At 48.8% G+C, this 18,345-nt stretch overlaps 4 protein-coding genes and 2 non-coding genes across 6 annotated transcripts; 2 read left to right on the top strand and 4 right to left on the bottom strand.

Annotated features, from left to right (window-relative positions):
• Positions 1-2: 2 nt before the first annotated feature.
• On the bottom strand, positions 3-1,651 carry L228DRAFT_242561 (hypothetical protein). Its single transcript, XM_018331467.1, has 3 exons — positions 1,501-1,651; positions 1,304-1,393; positions 3-1,175 (listed from the first exon to the last, which is right to left on the bottom strand). The coding sequence occupies exons 1-3, from the start codon at positions 1,586-1,588 to the stop codon at positions 400-402; spliced, it is 954 nt and encodes a 317-aa protein (XP_018191696.1). The 5' UTR covers positions 1,589-1,651; the 3' UTR covers positions 3-399.
• A 277-nt stretch (positions 1,652-1,928) lies between these two features.
• On the bottom strand, positions 1,929-3,765 carry L228DRAFT_242560 (rRNA-processing protein UTP23). Its single transcript, XM_018331466.1, has 3 exons — positions 3,132-3,765; positions 2,400-3,070; positions 1,929-2,343 (listed from the first exon to the last, which is right to left on the bottom strand). Exons 1-3 carry the CDS (start codon positions 3,566-3,568, stop codon positions 2,294-2,296), a joined length of 1,158 nt encoding a protein of 385 aa, XP_018191695.1. The 5' UTR covers positions 3,569-3,765; the 3' UTR covers positions 1,929-2,293.
• A 2,224-nt stretch (positions 3,766-5,989) lies between these two features.
• Positions 5,990-10,394, top strand: L228DRAFT_264566 (hypothetical protein; the record flags this gene model as incomplete). Its single annotated transcript, XM_018334597.1, has 4 exons — positions 5,990-6,005; positions 6,094-6,417; positions 6,475-6,638; positions 6,696-10,394. The coding sequence occupies 4 exons, from the start codon at positions 5,990-5,992 to the stop codon at positions 10,392-10,394; spliced, it is 4,203 nt and encodes a 1,400-aa protein (XP_018191694.1).
• A 786-nt stretch (positions 10,395-11,180) lies between these two features.
• L228DRAFT_t16 lies at positions 11,181-11,269 on the top strand. Its single transcript has one exon. It is a non-coding gene; the product is annotated as a tRNA-Lys (tRNA).
• Positions 11,270-12,498: 1,229 nt separating this feature from the next.
• Positions 12,499-12,586, bottom strand: L228DRAFT_t3. Its single transcript has one exon. It is a non-coding gene; the product is annotated as a tRNA-Lys (tRNA).
• Positions 12,587-16,429: 3,843 nt separating this feature from the next.
• On the bottom strand, positions 16,430-17,151 carry L228DRAFT_264564 (hypothetical protein; the record flags this gene model as incomplete). The annotated part of the gene is made up of 3 exons (XM_018334596.1): positions 16,430-16,837; positions 16,901-16,992; positions 17,052-17,151. The coding sequence occupies 3 exons, from the start codon at positions 17,149-17,151 to the stop codon at positions 16,430-16,432; spliced, it is 600 nt and encodes a 199-aa protein (XP_018191693.1).
• Between the last annotated feature and the right edge of the window lie 1,194 nt (positions 17,152-18,345).

Here is an 18,345-nt window from a genome sequence, read left to right as displayed (position 1 = left end):
CGGCGTTGTATTTTTCTTTAGCCTTCTGTGCTAGGAGAACAAGGAGTGCGTTCAGATGGGATTATCAATAGATTTTTCAAACAAAAGGGAGAGCGAGATGTCAGAATATCATTCTTGTTTCAATTTTATCTGAATTTTCCTTGTAATATGATGCAAGAGGGCGAAAATTCGTCATCAGACGAGGGTGTGTAATAACAACAACCTGAAAGAGGGAACCTCATGTAAATATGTCTATTCTCTGCCCTCAGGGCCAAGGAAATCATTTAAAATTCTAACCCAAAAAACTTGACCGGTATTCCCGAGGTCCAATAAGCTTTTTTATCCGCCAAACTCCTGTACGCGCAAGAAAGCAATATTAACAACAATAACCATGCAAGCCTCTATGCATACAGACAACAGCTAATCCTCTTCAGCGGCGCCGGCTCCTTCTGCAGACGCTGATGGCGCATCATGAGCCTCACTTTCGGGGCCGTTCGAATCAGCGCCTTTTCCAGACTTGTGAGATCGCTTTCTCTTCCGTTTTTGCGCGGCAGGTGTTCCATCTTCGTTTATGGTTGCGGCAGGGTTTGATGTGCCACCTTCTCCACTGTCTTTCTTGCCCACACCCTTGTTGTTTTCCTGAGCAGGCCGCTTCTTTGCCTTTTTGACACTAAGTGGATTGGGGCCCTTGGGGCCCTTGCGCTTCTTCTTTTTGGAGGCTTCCTCTTGAGACTGCGCGCCAGACCTAGCTCTTCCCTCTTCTTGCTCGCTTCCGCTCCCGCTCTGCTCCTCTTCGTCGTCTCGCTTCCTCTTCAGCGTATCTGTGATGGCGCCTCTTGCACCCTTTAAGCCAGCCCGGAATTTAGATTTCTCGTCCTTATCCCTGACATGCTCTGTTGCGTGTGCCATAGGCTCCATAATCATAACACTTCGGTGGACGTAAATGAGCGGCACACCGGGGATAGAGCGAAGATAAGACCGCACTTCGTTATCCTGGCACGCAACCACATAGCGGTGTTTATTGGTACGGCTACCTTTGGGATCGACAACGCTAGAGAGACACTCGAGTGTGGACAGAGGCTGTTCAAGAGTGTGGTGATTGCAACGCCGGCGCTCATATGTCTTGGTTTTGTCAACAATCGCGGGGGGCGTTTCTTTGGAGGCGTAAAGATGGCGCATGGAACACTGCGTAATCACTTAAGAGCAGGTACAAGTTAGCTTATGTTCATAATTCAAGCTGACCATCAGTTGATAAGCAATGTTCTGGGGTCGAAATATCGATAAAGAACGTAGGATTTTCGCAGTGAGCGAGGGAGAGGCTTACTCGGCTTGACTTTTCCGTGCAATGTTCGTTCTAATGCGGGCCAGAGATCCATCTTAAACCTAGCGGCATCTTGCACCATCTGCGCATCGACTGTAAAAGCATTGTAAATGTCAGCATCGGCTCCTGCAATGATGGAAGAGATTCGTTGAAAAAGGAGACGGAAGGTGTTTGAGAGAAAATATTCGAAACTGTCATACCCAGGACTTGGTAGGGCTCGCGAAATCCAAATGTCATGCCATACTGATGCATGAGCTTGCGATACTGCTTCGACCTTTTTCCACGCATCTTGATTGTCGGTGGTAGGCGTTACTTTGCACGTTTTGTTGTAGCTTGCCTGTGCCGGAACACAAGTCGGAGTTTTGGTAGTTGAGGTGAAATTCTGGCGACCGAAAATTAAGCGGTGGTCTGTGCGCAGAGAGGCCTTTTAGCGAGGCGGCAGCGCTCCACTTCAAATGATGGCTGCGCTAATCCCACATGCCATCGAGCGGCATGCGAAGCCAGCACGACATTCAAGAGAAGCTCAAGTTCTAGATTCGCCTTTAGTCTTGATTATATTATTATTTCGATCTATCTAGGTTTCACTTCAGGCAACCATCACTTCAATATCTTTCTGACAGCTAACTTTCTTCGACACATGGTAAGATTTCTTGCTAAAATGTATAATGCTTCTCTATGTACATTTAGAAGTATGAGTAAGCCGGGACCAGCAATTACAAAGGCCAGTTTGGTCTCCTATTGTCTGGACAATCAAGGCAACTAAGCTGCCAATGTCGATGAATGACATTCCATTCATAGAGTAGGTCATACTGATGGGTTGGAAGTCGCTACAGTGAGGGGATTAGTTCAATTGTCATTGTTGTTCAGATGTAGTCATTCTGATTGCAACTTGAGTGAATGAATTCATGCATCTAAAAACAACACATCAGAGGGGTCCGTCCAACGAGCCTGGTTGTGTTGACAAAACACTGATAGCCAGTGCAATATTTGATATCATCGCCTTTTGCACAAACCAGCCACCACGCTGATATCATCGAGTTTTCCTATCCATCTCGTCAGTGAAATTTCTTGACAGATTTGGCGCAATGATTATGCAAACCTCCTTCCATAGCCAGCCCTTCTTCAACGGCTCTCTCCATGAAAGGGCTTTCAGCAAAGGGGTCTTGTGCAATTTTTCTGGCTGCTTTCATCAACTCTTTTGCCACAAATTGCATGCCTGCTCCGGGCTCGTTTTCGTAATCTTCCGGATCGCTGTCTTGCGCTCTTGCATCCCACCTTCGAAGGCTGTCGATGACGCTTTCAAGGACTTCATGCTGCCAAAGATTGTCCACGACACCATCGGATAGGGCTAAGACTACGTCACCCTCTTCAATTTCTATTTTATCCATGACGGCGTTCTCCCGAGGTGTATCTGGACTGTTAGTGCCGAGTTGTCGCGGACAGTCAAACCAGTGCCACTGCTCTATAGTCTTGAAAATGATTTTCTTTTCGCGCGGGCGGATTACCAGAATTTGTGAGTCCCCCAAGTTTGTGATATATAGCACAGGTTTTGGCAGATCACTGCCGATAGAGTGGTGTAGAAGCGCCGCACAAGCCGTTGTGGTACCGAACCATTGATTGGGCGGAGAGGTGGCTTGTATCGTCTGTTCATAAGCTTTTTGAAGGTATTCCACCGGGTCTGGCTCGACATGGCTATCAGGGGCCGAAGTGACGGCAACATCCCTTTCTACCTCGAGTGCCCAGAAATGAAGGATCAGGCGGGACCAGAGTCTGCAATTTGTAAAGAAGAATTAATATAAATCCATGTCATTGGACCACAGCTGAGGCCTACGCAGCATGTCCCCGTGGGCGTGTAGCCCAAGCTCCCACTCCATCATTAGCCCCGACGAAGTTTTCCTGAACGAGAACAGCGTCATCCCCATTGGTAATTCCCCTAATCATCTCCCCGTCCACATAGGACCTTCGATCTCTGCTTCTATGGTGTGTGCTAAGTGGGTCCGAGAAGGACCCTGACGGGAGCGACAAAAAAGGGGGTGGGAAAGGACGAGATGGTCGCTTGGCGAAGAGAGCATAGCCCGTCTGGAAATGAAAAGGGGACTTTGACTTCGGGGTCTCGGTATCATCGGGAAGAGGAGTCGTCTTGCCCGACTGCGAAGCTTGTTCAGAAGTTGAAACTAATCTGCAAAATATTGGAGAATACTGGATACCGGTCACCCGCAGTAGGGTCCGATGCGTGAGGCTGTTACTGCGAGCAAGCATGCCAAACATGCAAATGGCAGGATGTGGGCGAGGGGTCACATAGGCTGATTGCAAACCGCTGACGCCCTTTTACCGCACAATCAAATAAAAATATAGTCAGTATCAAAGACTGACATGAATATCATGATTTAATAAAGAAAAATAAACTATACTGCCGCGATTCAACGCATGGCACCATATCCTGCGGTGATTCCACGGAGCATCGGAAGCCAAGGGCAGTCCGTCATCATTCCACCAACCCTTCCCTCTAAAAAGTAATCAATCGAGAAATCAGACGACCAATAGATCAGATAAGATTATTCTACTCGCATAAAGATAAATCACATGACTTGCTCTTGCCCCCGTACCAAAAACGGTAGCGACCCGGCTCCTTGGCTTCCTCACACGTGCGTCGGTACAGATTCCGGAATCCCACTCAAATCATGAATTAAGACACGCAGCTCGTTCGTCAAGCAGGAAGATTTACGGCGTAGCTCTCGCTCTTGTAAACCATGCCACCGAAATGTGTTTCTTACGAATTATCTTGCTTAATTTCATGAAGAACGCTTGGCTTAGAATTTAGAGGACGAACTTGGATGAGTGATGGTCGCTGGTCATGTATGGAAGCATGCAACGGGGCGGTTCCAAATGTCTGAAAACGTCCGTGGGTAGGAAGTTGTGGCTAGATTGGAAACATTGGACACTCTGCAGTGGAACCCTTTTTCAGATTCAACGTCTCCTATTTCGGGGTCTTTTATAACCATTGGTCGATTCCGAGTCTATCCGCAAAAGGATTAAATCCTTAATAATGACCGGAAATTACATAACTTCCGTTAATGTGGTTGTAAGGGTTTAGGGGAAGGGGTAAGAGGAGTTAAGATTACGACAGCGCTAAAGGAAAGAAAAGATACTCCTAAAGGCACGTCGCATGGAGGGGTAAAACGCGAGATGGACACAGGGGGGCAGAAACTCCTTTTGAACAATGCGAAAGGAGTAACAAAGCACAGGGCATTATTCTGCTACGAGGAAGTCGTGGAAATCCAATTTTAGATTTGCAGGGGCCCGACACGGCGCCTGGGGGGCTAAGGAGAGATCGAAAAGCGGGTGACGTTAAATGGGATGGAACGTTGCGACACCAAGGGACTGGACAGACACGAGAAAACCCTGGGTCTGTATCCTGCACAGTACTACGTACCTACCTCTACCAAGCGGCTACGGATGTTGGGGATGCCTCCAAAGAGCATCCATTGGACTTATACGCCGAACAAGTAAAGATTCTAAAATGCTGTACTAAACCTAGGCCAACACTGCATTTCATTATTTTGCAAAGCTCAACTTATGTATAGAAGGAAAAAATTGAAAACGTACCCCTTACAATACCATGCTTTTGAGATCCACGGTGGAGTAGGTATGTTAGGGTTGTGGAGACAAACCCACCCAAGGTACCTACCAGTGGGTATTCAGATAAGGTACTCTTCTCTGTTTGTACTCGTGTTCACATTCGCTCACTACCCTGCCTTTACAGAGTACTGTACAGCATACTCGTGGTCAGGGTTGAGGATTACCGGTTCCAGATGCCAAGTCCAGTGTAGATCCCATGATTCGTGCATTCTGTTGATGATCGGTCGGGGCGGAAGCGAAGCTTCACCAACCTCCGACAGAGGAACAAGTTACTGGGCATTTCGGTAGACGCTTGGGGCCCTCGGGGGGGCAGGTGAGCAGTCGGGGCTGACAGAAGGACCGCCAGCTCCTTTTCGCCTTTGCGAATACCTCCGTACCGACCTAGGTAGGTAAGGTACCTAGTTTCCTCAATCTCCTTAATCTCCTCACTGCTGGATTCTGTATAATTTGAGAATTGAAAGTGACTAAAAATCATACAGTAGCTTCCTGCCTAGTTTGTTATAACTGAACTGGACTTTGGATGCGGATAAGAAAAGGAGCTAGAGTGACCGAATGCGAAAACCTTTGGGACTTTCTGCAATGGGAACTTGGGGCAAGATGGCCTAGGGAGGCCGCTCAGTTCGGCGCTACTTGGCAATTAGCGGGACTAACTTAGTACGTTCAAGTACCCGCTCGTATGACGCTCAGTTAAAGTCCGGCGCTGACGCTGCTGCATTCACTTTACGTTACCGCTTCAGACGGGACCAGAGGAGCAGCACAACTCCAACCTACTACGCCATCTCCTTCCCTGATTTCTCGGAGTTCCTCTCCTCACTATCTGCTCACCTCCCTCCTCGTCCTCTCTTTTTCCCCCTCCCGGTCAGAGTGGTAGATATCTCATTCTTTGTGCACTTTCACGCTTCGGCCTCTACCAATCTGTTTGGGATCACTATCGGAGTCGGAGGTGAGCGTTCGCCGTCCGGATAATTCGGGCCTGTCTATCAGTGCCGGCCACACGTAACCCAGTCGCTTGTTCACGGAGGAAAACATTTCACTTTGTGTGTAGCCACAATGCCGCGCTCACGAGGTATGTTAACTGTTCCTTTTGTGTTTCTGGCTCACCAGTTTGCTTCCTGTCCAGTTGATGCTGACTTGCCATGCTTTCCTCGGGATAGTGATGTCGTTTATGTCCCAATTTGGGACCCCTCCACGGTCACCAACTTCTAGCACTCCAGTAACGACTTCACAAGCAGAACCCGCTCCTTCAATGCAGCAGACATCTTCTGCCCCTGTACTTGATTCGCCTACGCCGATTAGAACACGGACAGACCGGACTCCGTCTCGTCCAGTGTCTATGGTGCAGACATATCAGCCTCCGTTGATGGAGGTAGCACAGGATACCCTTCCGGAACTACAGCCAATTTTTACCTTTTTAAACAGCCATTCAAACAAGCTTTATCAAGAGGGTTACTTTCTCAAGTACCAAGATCTTGAGACCCGTAAGTGGCTTTCGCGTCAATGACTGGGTGGGAAAATAAACTAAGGTTGCAATCTAGATGGCAAAGCAGCTTCACCGCTAGAGCGTAGGTGGAAAGAAGTCTTTGCTCAGCTCGTCGGTCCTATTCTTTCATTGTGGGATGCTGCAGCACTTGATGCGGCGGGTCAAGATGGGGAAGTGGTGCCATCTTTTATCAACCTTTCTGATGCCTCCATCAAGATGGTAAGAGCAGTTGTATTCTATCGTGTCGAAGGCAGCTAATACTGACCGGAAACGCAGCTCAATAAACTTCCGCTTGAAAATGGTTCTTTGGAAAATGTCCTCAGCGTGTCAACTGCAGGGTCGAATCGTTACCTTTTCCACTTTAGCTCCCTCCATTCCCTGACCCAATGGACAGCTGGCATTCGTCTGGCAATGTTTGAGCATTCCACCCTTCAAGAGGCTTACACTGGAGCTCTTATTGCAGGCAAAGGCAAAACACTCAATAACATTAGATCAATTATGGATCGTACAAGGTGGAAAACGGAAGACTGGGCACGTGTTCGTTTTGGGCCGGGAACGCCTTGGCGACGCTGCTGGTGCGTGATTGAGCCGCCCGATGAGAAACTCTACCAAAAGCAGCAAAAGTCTCTGAAGAAGCGGTCGGCCTATGACCGTCCTCCGCCACCGCTGAAAGGCGAGATCAAGTTTTATGATTCCAAAAAGACCAAGAAGGCTCGTCCAGTCGCGATCGTCAAGGATGCGTTCTCCGCGTACGCAATCTATCCTCAGTCGAAGCCTCTGATTGACCAATCCACTCTGGTCAAGGTTGAAGGCACCATCATCATCAACTCCGAGCCCGCATCCACGCGGGAGGGTTTTGTGTTTGTCATGCCAGAATTGCACCCCGCTGTGAGCGGTTTTGAAATGATGCTTCGCTGGCTTTTCCCCGTCTTTGACACGTTTGGTCTCTATGGGCGCCCAACGAGATTGATTGCCGACACGCTCGATCAGCGCTGTCTCATGTTTGCCATGCCCAAAGAAAGGCGTTACGGCTATCTTGAGCTTTTGGACGTGGCTGGCCTCATCCACACTGAAGGTAGCGGCACGTGGACCGAACGCGAATGGCGGAAGAAGATGAAGGAAACAACTGCCAAGCGAATTACCACTTTGCAATCCTCTGGTGGCAGGTTGAGTGGCAGCGTGCGTCGCCACGGTACGCGAGCCAGCTTGCCATCTCGCACCGGGCTCGGATCTCTGCGATTTGACGACGGCGCTTCGACACGATCTTCTTATTCTGGAAAGAATCATTATACTGCCGCGGTTGATGAATTGGCGTATTCGGGACCCCAACGGGTCGACTCGGCCCCGCCTGCGGTGAATGGTTCAGCTCCCGCTCGGCACCAGCGCTCCGTGTCTGAGGCTCAGGGCTACAAGCGCTTTCTAAATGAGACACCTTCTCGTCTCTCGTACGAGTCGGCGCCTCGCATGTCTCTTGATGCCACACCACCTCCAGTACCGCCCCACGGAACCCCCATCACTGCTGGATATGGATCCGCCAATATCGTTGATGAGAGATCGGAATTGGCATATGAAGCTGGCGAGAAGAGTGATTCCGACAGCGATGGGCAGCTACCTGCTCCAGCTCAGCCGGATCTCTACGGCTCCCCTCCCACGGCCCTGCCTGAGTCTATAAGCACCCCACCTGCGTTTTCCCATGGACCGAGTGAGAAGCCTGCCAACAAGCCGAGCCAGGATCCCGAGTTGAGAAAGGCCAAACACCGGATGTCATCGACAACCCTTTCCCAAATAGCTGGCGTCAACAAGATGGCTTCGTCCGGAGCTGCCAGTGCATGGAGAGCCAGTCCTGATGGAATCAAGTCCGCTGGACCCAAACAGCAACGACCTTTGGGAGACGAAGAACAAAAGCCGGTATTTACGAACGCGGATCCGAGCTTCCCTGGAACGAATGCTAACAATTATGGTGTTAAAGGGAGTATGAAGTGGGCGGAGGGGCAGGCGATTGGTGCTCATTCCAATGCGGCTCATTCCGCTTTTCCCAACATTCCTCCGAACAGGGTCCAATCAACGTCATCCACCGCTACACTCGGCCCCTCACAACAAAACCTGCCGGGATCCCCAAAGGCTTCTGAATGGACCAATGCATCAGAAAATATCGCGATACAATCTAACACCTTTCCTATGGCCGCTTCTTTGGTTCAGAACCCTCAAGATCTTCCAGTGTCGTCTATTAGCGAAAACTCGTCTCAAGACATCCATGGAACCAATGTGCGCGCGGGCAATTCTGACGAGCTGAGGACGAGTGTTCAATCTTACCCGACACAAGCCGCGTCTGAAATCACTCGGAAGCCGGTGCCAACTCGTTCGCAGACTGTCCTGAGTGCCCACTCCGATAATGCGGATAGGGCGTCTAGCCTAGGGAGCCTGCAGGAACATATCTTTGATCAGGCTGCACTTGACCGACTCTTGGCTGGTCCACGGACACCGACACCTGATCAGGACACCACCCACCGGCCGTCAGATGCCAGTAGTGCTTATGAAAATGATTCCAATCTTTCGCCCGACTACGCCAGTACTCGTGAATCTGTTGAAGCCAGTCCCGAAGTCGAAAGACCTAGAACTGGGGTACTGCGCACAGTCGGGACCGCGGAGGTGAAGCCTAAGGAATTGGTCGTCGGAGATGTCCACTATCGCGCCGAACCTTCAGCGCCGCCTGTCAGCGTTGACTTGCCCAATATCAACTTTGGGCCTACGCATGCTTATACTCCGGAGATTGGGCATCCCTCACAGGCAGATGAGTCTGCAATTTATTCAAATAATGTCATGTCTAAGAGTGCTGAGAAACTTGCCAGCGATCTTGATTTTGCCTTCGGCAATGAAACAAATACAGGAGAAGATGCTCCAAACAATCACCACGGAGGCAATCTCGATCAAATGGCGCCGCCCACAAGTCATTCCCGTTCGGCCAGTCGAGTGACAATAAGCCAGGAAGCTCGACCTTCTCAAACACGCTCATCGCGGGCGACCGGTGATGGGCGGAGAAGCGTTGCTTGGAAACCTGCAATGGCGCGGATGAGCAGCACTGGTGATGAGACGCGAAGGAGCTTGACACCGGAACAATATGTGCAACAACTCGCCAGTGCTGGTTCACAGCAACAGCCTCGTGCCGTACCCATTTATGCGCATCGGCGGAGCCCTTCGAGTCAGAGCAAGACTCCTCCCCTTGCAAGGCTGCCATCTGGGGACTGGTCATCACAACAGCAACAGCGCTCCAGAACTCCATCGGGGGACTGGACTCAGCAACCTTTTGGATCTGGAGTTCGTGACGTTCCGCCCCGGCCGAAGTCGCAAGGTCCGTTGTTGCTGCTGGGATCCCGAGGCGAAGGCGTTGGATCTTCTGCCAACTATTCTGCTCATCTGTCTGCTCGCGAACAGGAACATGTTGCTCGCATGACGGGAACTCCTCTGATCCAGGTCGACAGACGGACCAAGGATAACGAAGCAGCTGAAAGTGGGCTTGTTGGTGCAATTGGGGTACGTGAACGAGAGAAGCGGGAACTTAGACAAGGCCTGAGCGGTCAGATGGTACAGCAAGCCATTCATCGTCAACAGCAATATCAAAATCAAGTCAGAGCGTCTCAGTCTACACCTCATCTTGGAAGCATGATGTCAATGACACCCAATTATGGTCAGGCTCAGTCTCCCTATGGAATGCCGCAGCAATTCTTTGCTGGGTCCCAGGCTCAAATTCAACCAACGCCGCCATATCATGCGGATCCGCAACTCTACCAACCGCAGGCCGGGCATTGGGTGTCTCCGCAGGCGCAGATTTATGCTCAAGGAGGGGGGTGGAGCAACCCAGGGACGCCTTATTTGACGCCTCCCCAATACTCCCAGCAGCAAACCCCGCAGCAATATGGGCAGTACTTTGACATCAATCCACATGGTCGCAGTGCTGGTGCTAAGCGTTCGCCATGAGATATGAATTGGGCCAATAAGTAGCTAGATTCCTTTTTGTTTTTGTTTTTTTCTCTTGTTGAAACCGGTCTAGACTTTGTCGTATTTGTTTTTTCTTCTTTGCTGCATTGCGAGGAGTCGTGCTTTGGGCGCAAGGAATGGCTATACAGTCGCATTTGCAAGGCATCTTCAATTTTTTCCCTCGATAATGTTTGTCCGTACAATGAATTTTTAAAGCTTCCTGTGTTTCTGTTCATTGGTTTGTGGTTTGCTCGCAACTCATCGACATTTTTTAATTCCTTTGATTATAATTGTCTCATACTTTGATTCTCTCGAGGGATAGGTCTGAAGTCCTGTCGGCCATGTACATGTGTTGTTGATTTTGCTGTGAATATTTTGTGTTTTCCTGCCTATTCAGCGACGTGAATATTTGTTAGAGTAGACGCACATACAGACAAAGACTAGTCTATACACTATCAACTTGGACAGATTTATGATCCACTTGGTCTTCTTGAACACGGTGAAACTGATTTTCACATGTATTTTTGCAAATATTCATGCCAGTAGAGAACAAATTAAAATCCAAAAATGATGCCGTTCCATATGATCAATCCCTGAATAGTCACTTGAGAGAATAGACTTCTTGGGATCAAAAACCCCCCAAGCATGTTTAATCAATTCATCGATCCTTATACCATCATCCGTACGGTCAATCTTGGATGGATTGGGGTTTGTTCCGGGTCAGATTTCATACTAAGTAAGCTCAACACTGAAGTAAAGTTTTAGCCTTGACTAATTCAACAACTAGCCGGGGTAGCTCAATCGGTAGAGCGTGTGGCTCTTATTTCACTAATGAGATCACCTCAAGGTCGCGGGTTCGAGCCCCGCCTTCGGCTTATTATTTTTGCGTTTTTGCCATCCCACATGATTGTGGTGAGTTCAATTGCTCTCTTCTCTGTTATATCTTTTATAATTTTATTTTTATTGTTTCAGCTTTATTATTGTGATATAACCTAGAAGAGCCCAAAAAAACCCCCACAGTATAGAGTCCACCAGACGATAGCTTAAAGACTCCGAAAAGGGAGGAAGGACTGAGGTACGACCGTACAGGATATCACTGGAGATTGTGGATTCGTGACATCCTGGCATGGGATTTAAACATTTCTGGAGAATGGTGGTTCTGGTTACAGAGTATACCGCACGATATAGAGCGGTTCCCTCGTTCCCATTGACGTTTTATTGCTTATTGCTTATTGCTTTCAGTCCAAGTAATAACTAGCTGTCATTGGCATTCCTTGCAGTGGTAAATCACCACAAAGAGATGCTGTTGTTACTTGTCTGTGGAACCAACCTTGGCTCAAAACATTTTTATTAAGAAAAAGAAAAAAAAAAAAAAGATACTGGAGAAGACTGTTAGCTTCACTTCATCGGTATCCATGTTCGTGTTCGTGTTTACAATCTTTAGAAGCCCGTTGACAAGACTTCCTTTTTTCCCCTCCTTTTTTTGACGCAATCAGTATCGTAGGCTTTCAATTTTAAAACATCTCATAGTCTCACAGTCTCACAGAGTCACAGTTCACCCGTTGGCCAGCGACTCAGCATATTGATGAGACAAAGGTCTGAATTGAGTTTTAGATCGAACAACCCAAGTGTTGGAGCTTTTTGGTACTTTGTAAATTCAGTGGAATCGAGAATGGAAACAAAAGGGATTGGATAAGTAAGAAAAGATATCGTATATTGACGACCACCAGAGAGGGCAAAAAAAATAAATAAAATAAAATAAAATGAAGCGCCAGCTACAACCCTGGGGTTATCCACCTCGGCCAAACACACTCCAGCCCTCTTGCCTCATATACTCCCTGAGGGAAAATTTCCGGCGATTGTCGCAGAAAGTCAGGCGTGTTCGTATGACACGAAATTACTAGAAGATTGATTGTAGCAATTATAGTTCCACGTCCACTACTGAAAACGTGCAAGTACAGTCAAGACTTCAAGACTTCTCTCTCCAAATCTCTTCGCTAGGGGAAACCTTTCACCCTACAACAAAAATGATGAACGGAAAAAAAAGAAAGGTTCACGAAGAGAAAAAAAGGAGGTCTCGAAGGGGAGAGAGGGCAAAAAAGCAAGCCGAAGGCGGGGCTCGAACCCGCGACCTTGAGGTGATCTCTTAGTGGAATAAGAGCCACACGCTCTACCGATTGAGCTACCCCGGCTATTAGCTAGTTGTTGGTGCAGCTTCGCCTTATTGGGATATATGAACCAAAAGTCTTTTTTCTGAGCAACTCGCTGAAAGTAATGAGAGGAAATGGAACGAAGGAAAATTAATGAGAGGATATGGGAACGAAAGGAAAATCGATGATGGAAGGTAGCCTCGGTAGAAAGTTGATCGGACATCAATCGGTCAAAAAATAAGAGAGAAAAAGTAAATATAATTTCAACAAAATGATTACAAATTATTTAGAATGACGTTGAAGAATAAAATTTTTTTTTTTTTTTAGAAAAAGAAAGAGTAAAGAAAGAGTACGGTTGTTAGATATAAGAGCTTAGATAGGGTAAGTAATCGAGTGGGAAAGAGGGAACAAGTTCGTGGGTAGATGAGGGAGAAAGAGGTAGAGAGATGATGGGGATAGTGAAATGGGATACGTACATGTAAAGGGAGGAGGGGAAAAAAGAGAAGAGGGGTAAAGCAAATGGAAATGGAAAGAAGGGGGAGAAATGGGTGGTGAAATAGGGGGGTATCGAACGGTAGAAAAAGTATATCTCGTCAGGAAACGAAGATATGAGCCCGGAGGAACAGAAACACGGGGAAAGAAAAAGCGGAGTTGCGGAGAAGGAAAGAAACTTCATCGCTTGAAGAAAAAGCATATCTCAATTGTCCATTGCTAGAACGCTCATCGCTTTCCCTCAGGAGGAATGGCATTCTCTGGACCAGATCCAGGCGAACAATCCGCTGGGCCACCCCGGATAACAGACGCAGTCTCAGTCGAGGCCGACGCGGCACTACTACTTCGGGAGCGGGACTTGTGCAGGCCAAGTTTATTCATAAGTCTTGTTGTATGGCTGTGTTGTTCTTTCAGCTCCTGTGTTTTTTTCTCGATTTCTTCGTCATGTTCTCTTTGGACTTGACGCTCCCTTTCTGCGCTTTTGCTCTTATCCTTGAGAAGTTCTTCGCGTTGACGCACAGCGTCTGGGTGGAGAGCTTTGTCTTTATGATAGACGAGGGCGGTGCTGGCGCCATGGACCTTTTGGCGCGTTTTCATATAGGCTTCGAGCCCGATGAGGACGGCATAGGACTTGGAAATGGTCAGATGCGACATGTCGACTCCGCTGTCGCGCAGATTATGGATAAAAGCGCGGAAATTCGCCGCCGGCGGACGGTAGTGGCCACTGCGAGGTTCAAGGGCTAGTGTGAGCGACGATGGTCCATGTCAGAATGATTCTAGGTGGGGTACGAAAAAACCCAAAACGCAAGGGTACCTTAGGGGAGAGAGACTTCTTAGTTGGCCATCTCTGATCTTGATAAGACCTGCTGCAGAAATGCGAGCCCCGCGGAGAAAAGACGAGTGCTGGAATGCGCCCGACTGCTTGATGCCGACGTAGAGTCGAAACGAAGTGTCTGTTACCTGTCGTCCATTTGGTTAGTGATTGGTCTATTGTAGGGATGTGGTGGCTGTAGTAGAGTAGAGCAAAGAAAACAGTGGCAAGGGCTTACAAATATCCAAGTACCGTTCCTGACCGTCTTGCGAAGCAGTCGATTAAAGATGGTAGCAGCGGAGACGTGCTTGATTTTCTTGGGCCCCTTTGCTTCCTTGAGGTCATGGTTCACGTAATGGTTGGCTTTTGCGGCGTCGTCTGATTCCGAATCTGAGGAGCTTGAGGAGTCCGAGGACGCAGACTGGTGTCGTTGGAGACGTTCCCCGTCAGCAGGCGAGAATGGGGGTGTCTTGTCTCCAACTGGGACGATTCCGTGTATGCTGTCTTTGTAATGCTCGCTGGTGTCAATTCTCGCTCCATTTTTGGCCCAGCAGAGCTTTCCTTCGTGATCAATCTTTACGAGATAGTCCATTCGCTCTTCTCGCGACAGGTACCGTACTTGTTCACGGTCCAATCGCTCTCGCGGGCAAAGTGGTATGTCGAGCAATTTGCCCTCGCCATGGTCCAGCCAAAAGAAGAAATTCTCGTTTGTTTCGGCATTCTTCCATTCGTTGTGGTATGCGCGCAAGTTGGATCCATATCGATGTTTGACGTCTACCATTTCAAGAAAATACTGCAGATCCATTACTTTGGCACTCTGGTCTCGCTCATGCTTCGCCTCTAAACGCTTTCGCTTGAGCTCTTCTTTTTGGTCTTCGTTCATATTCTCATCGTAGTCTGACGGTTCGCTCAGATCATCACCACCGGCGCGCCGAGCAATATGCCCAATTCGCTTCCAACTCTGGCGAGCAGCCACGGAGCGTTCGCGCTGGTCGCCCAGGTTGTTCTTCTCAACATGTTGACTGGCACGATGACTTCGTGAGACAGGTTTTGTCATATTCCGATACTGTGCCTCTTTGATTGCCTGGTCGGAGTTCCTTAGCCGCGCCTTCTCAAAGAAATTTGAAATAATTAGAGTAAATACCTCTGTCCATCGTGTAGACGGATCGAGTCTTAAGCCTTCAAGCTGCCTCCGTTCTCTGTATCCTCGATAGTTGCGCTGCGAATTTCAGCTTCTACAAATTCTGCTCGTGCGGTGCACAGCAAAGGAGATAATTCCTATGACGCAATGTCGCATACCTGGATCAGGCCCGCCGCCTGCTGCTCCTCTTGGGTACCCTCATTCGGGGCCTGACTCCCTTGACTTTGCCTCTGCACAAGCTGATGTCGTTTTTCTTCCTGTCTGGCAGAAATCTCAGCCATTACTTCCTTCGAGGGCATGGATAAATTTTGAATGTAGGCGAGATGAGCTGCATCTCGTTCTTGGGCGGTAAGCCTTCGGCGACGCGGCCGTGGGGCTACTCCTACAAGCGGTGGAGTATCGTTGGTAATACTTGATGGACTTGGTCCGATCGCACCAGAGTTAAACCCTGGTTCCTGAGCGGGCCGAGGGCACAGGGGTAGAACCATGACATGACTTCATTGCCGATTGGCACGGAGAATTGTCTTGGTAAAGTCTACAAGGTTGAGAACATGAAATCCTAATTCACTGCCTCATTTATAACATCAATTCCCTTGACTCCGGATTGCGTAAGACTCTGGCGCTCCGCATTCAGAATCAAGGAGGCGAGCGATTGAGGTATTTAAGATAGCTACCTACCTACCTAGGCCACCCGAAGACGCTCACTGCTAATGTACAGTACAATACAGATGTACTTCTCCGCTCCAGGGTTCGGCATCAGTTCCAGGCCAACAAGATAGGTACAAGTACCGTATAAACAGCCAGAACACAAATCATCTGCTGCATCTTGTCGTGTCAAAGGCAACTAAATCTGTCACTCGAAAAGGGTGCGTGGACGCTGCCTGTCGCAGGCTGAGCGCTCATTTGATAGACTACAGGAATATCCGGTAGTTACCCACCTAGAATCATACGAGTAGATGTTGTCTCCCGTGGCTGTTTACCCCCGCACCAGGTTCATGTGATTTCAGCCATTGGTTGGCTCTCATTCGCCGTTACTCAGACCTCTCAGCATCTTGTGCATCTGTTATCAAGTCTTCCACAGAGCCAACAACACGGATATCAAAATCATTCATGTGAAATATTTCCTTACGTATCTCAAAATTGTACCATTGCCTTTTTATTATTTCGATCCTTGAACAGACCAGGATCATTAACCAGATACGTGGCATGAACCAAATACAAGACCCCGCCCAAACCCAATGCCTAGCGCCATGCCTAGAATGCGTGTAATGCATGCTCATGGAGAAAATTAAAAGGAGTGTAGTGTAAAAACCCAAAAAGAAGCGACTAAGAAGAGAATTGCGAAATGCTGCACTTGAGCGGAGCAAGCTTCAAATGAACGAGAACCGCCACTCAATTATTGTGCAAAGCCCAGAGTTCGAAAAGACTCAAATAAGCTCTCTTACAGGAGGAGGGCAAAGCCGGCCACGATACCAGTGGTAAGGATGCCCAGCCCATAAGCTTGTCCAATCTTCAGAATGGCAGCACCACTGTCATGTTTGGAGTGGCCGCTTGCAGCCGTGGTCGTGGCGGCAGGGCCACCCAGGCCGGTTCCTGTGTCCATGGCAGCGTTCGATGTCTTGGAAGCAGCGGCGCTCGAGGAAGTTGTTGTGATGTTCACACGCTTCGGATCCTGTGCACCACATGGGTGCTGGGTGCGACAGTCGCTCTGGCATTGGGAGTTTCCACCACAGTTATTGACGCACTGGTTGCCCCATTCAGTGCAGATGAAGTAAGGTAGAGTCAGGGAATATTGGGAAGCGTTTGGCGAAGCGCCATTCGAGCAGACACACGAGTAGGTCAGAGCATCCTGGTCTGATCAGCCAATCTACTTCTAGCCTGAGACGGAGGAACAGCAGTCTGGGTGACTTACGGCTTGACAGTTGTTTTCCTCAGTGTCTGACGAATTTGAAATTTGCAGACAAAGAAGCGGACATGTCGACGTCTCCGATGAACACCATGATTCTGAAGCTGTTAGTATTCCGCCTGGGACGCGTAGCAATGATTTCATTTCCAGCTCATACCTCGGGTCGAGAGCGGTACCGAGTTGGGATCGATGGAGGTCTGCGCAGAAGCAGCTCCCGCCAGCGCAAGGGCCGAAACAACGGTGAGAAGTCGGTACATTATTGGAAGTGTAGCTTTAAGGTCTTTGTACTTTCTGGTGATGAAACTGGTCAGCGAGCGTCGATAGAGAAGACGAAGAAGAATGAGTGAATGAAGCTGGATTTGGACTAACATATACACGATAACTCGTGACAGTCGTTCCTTCCTTAACTGCCAAGTTCTTTTTCGTATACACAGACTACCCAACACGGAGATATTAACGAGCGTGGGACGAAGAATCCGCTTTCCAACGAATGTGAGGAAAACAATGTGAGGAATGTAACGTCTTGTTTAAAAAAAGGACGACGAAGAAAAAGGGAGGGTCCATTGTTAATTTATGGGGACGGTGGCCAAGGGTCTTGGAAAACGGCCAAAAAGAGGTGAGGCGATATCAGTTGCACGGGGGGGGGGGGTCTTGGATTGGAAGATTTGTTCCGAAACCCAGCCTACCATCCAGGCGAGCCGAGAGCTTGACTAGATCCAAGACGGATTCCAAAGTGGAGATGCCTTCTACCTCTGTACAGTAATGCCAATATGCAGCTGATTCGGATCATGGACGCCCGTCGAGCATGGGTCATGGTTCTTCCATGGACAGCAAACATGCTGTTATCATAAAAAGGGGGCCGGACGTCGTCCAATATGGCCAGCGTGCCTACATGTGAAGCTATAGTATATGACTTGGACCGAGCTTTGAATCTAGTCATGGACTTGGCTGGTGGATCACTCTCACTACGGCAATAGCTAGATTATTTTGCATTGACAAAGGAAACGACTGCTTTGTCTCGCCACTCTATCTCTCGTACCGAGCTCGAATGGAGCCGAAGACCCATGATGGGTTTCTACGCAGGGATCAGTTGCCGACTCTTTTTTTTTTTTTTGGTGGGTGGTCGATTCCCATTTACCAGCATGTGCAACTACTGTCGAGTTACGATAGAAATATCGGATTGCTAAAAGTAGTATCATCCTCACCGTCACCGGCACCATGCCCTCCGGGGGCTTGCGCCGAGGGAATGCATAAGTTTACTGTTGACTCCATGCTCTCTTTCTCTGCCCCTTGCTCAATGTAGATAAGTGAGCAGCCACCGACTGCAAGCCAACGGGGGTCCGAGGATGGGCCTCGAGTCAAGACAGCCATCTGTTGTGCGTTTGGTGAACCCCTTGAATCCTTGCTCGCGTGGCAAATCGCACAGTCGCCGCAATTGGTGGGCAATTGGT

This window comes from Xylona heveae (assembly GCF_001619985.1).
Source record: "Xylona heveae TC161 unplaced genomic scaffold L228scaffold_1, whole genome shotgun sequence".
NCBI classification, from domain to species: domain Eukaryota; kingdom Fungi; phylum Ascomycota; class Xylonomycetes; order Xylonales; family Xylonaceae; genus Xylona; species Xylona heveae.
This window is presented reverse-complemented; position numbering and strand designations above follow the sequence as displayed.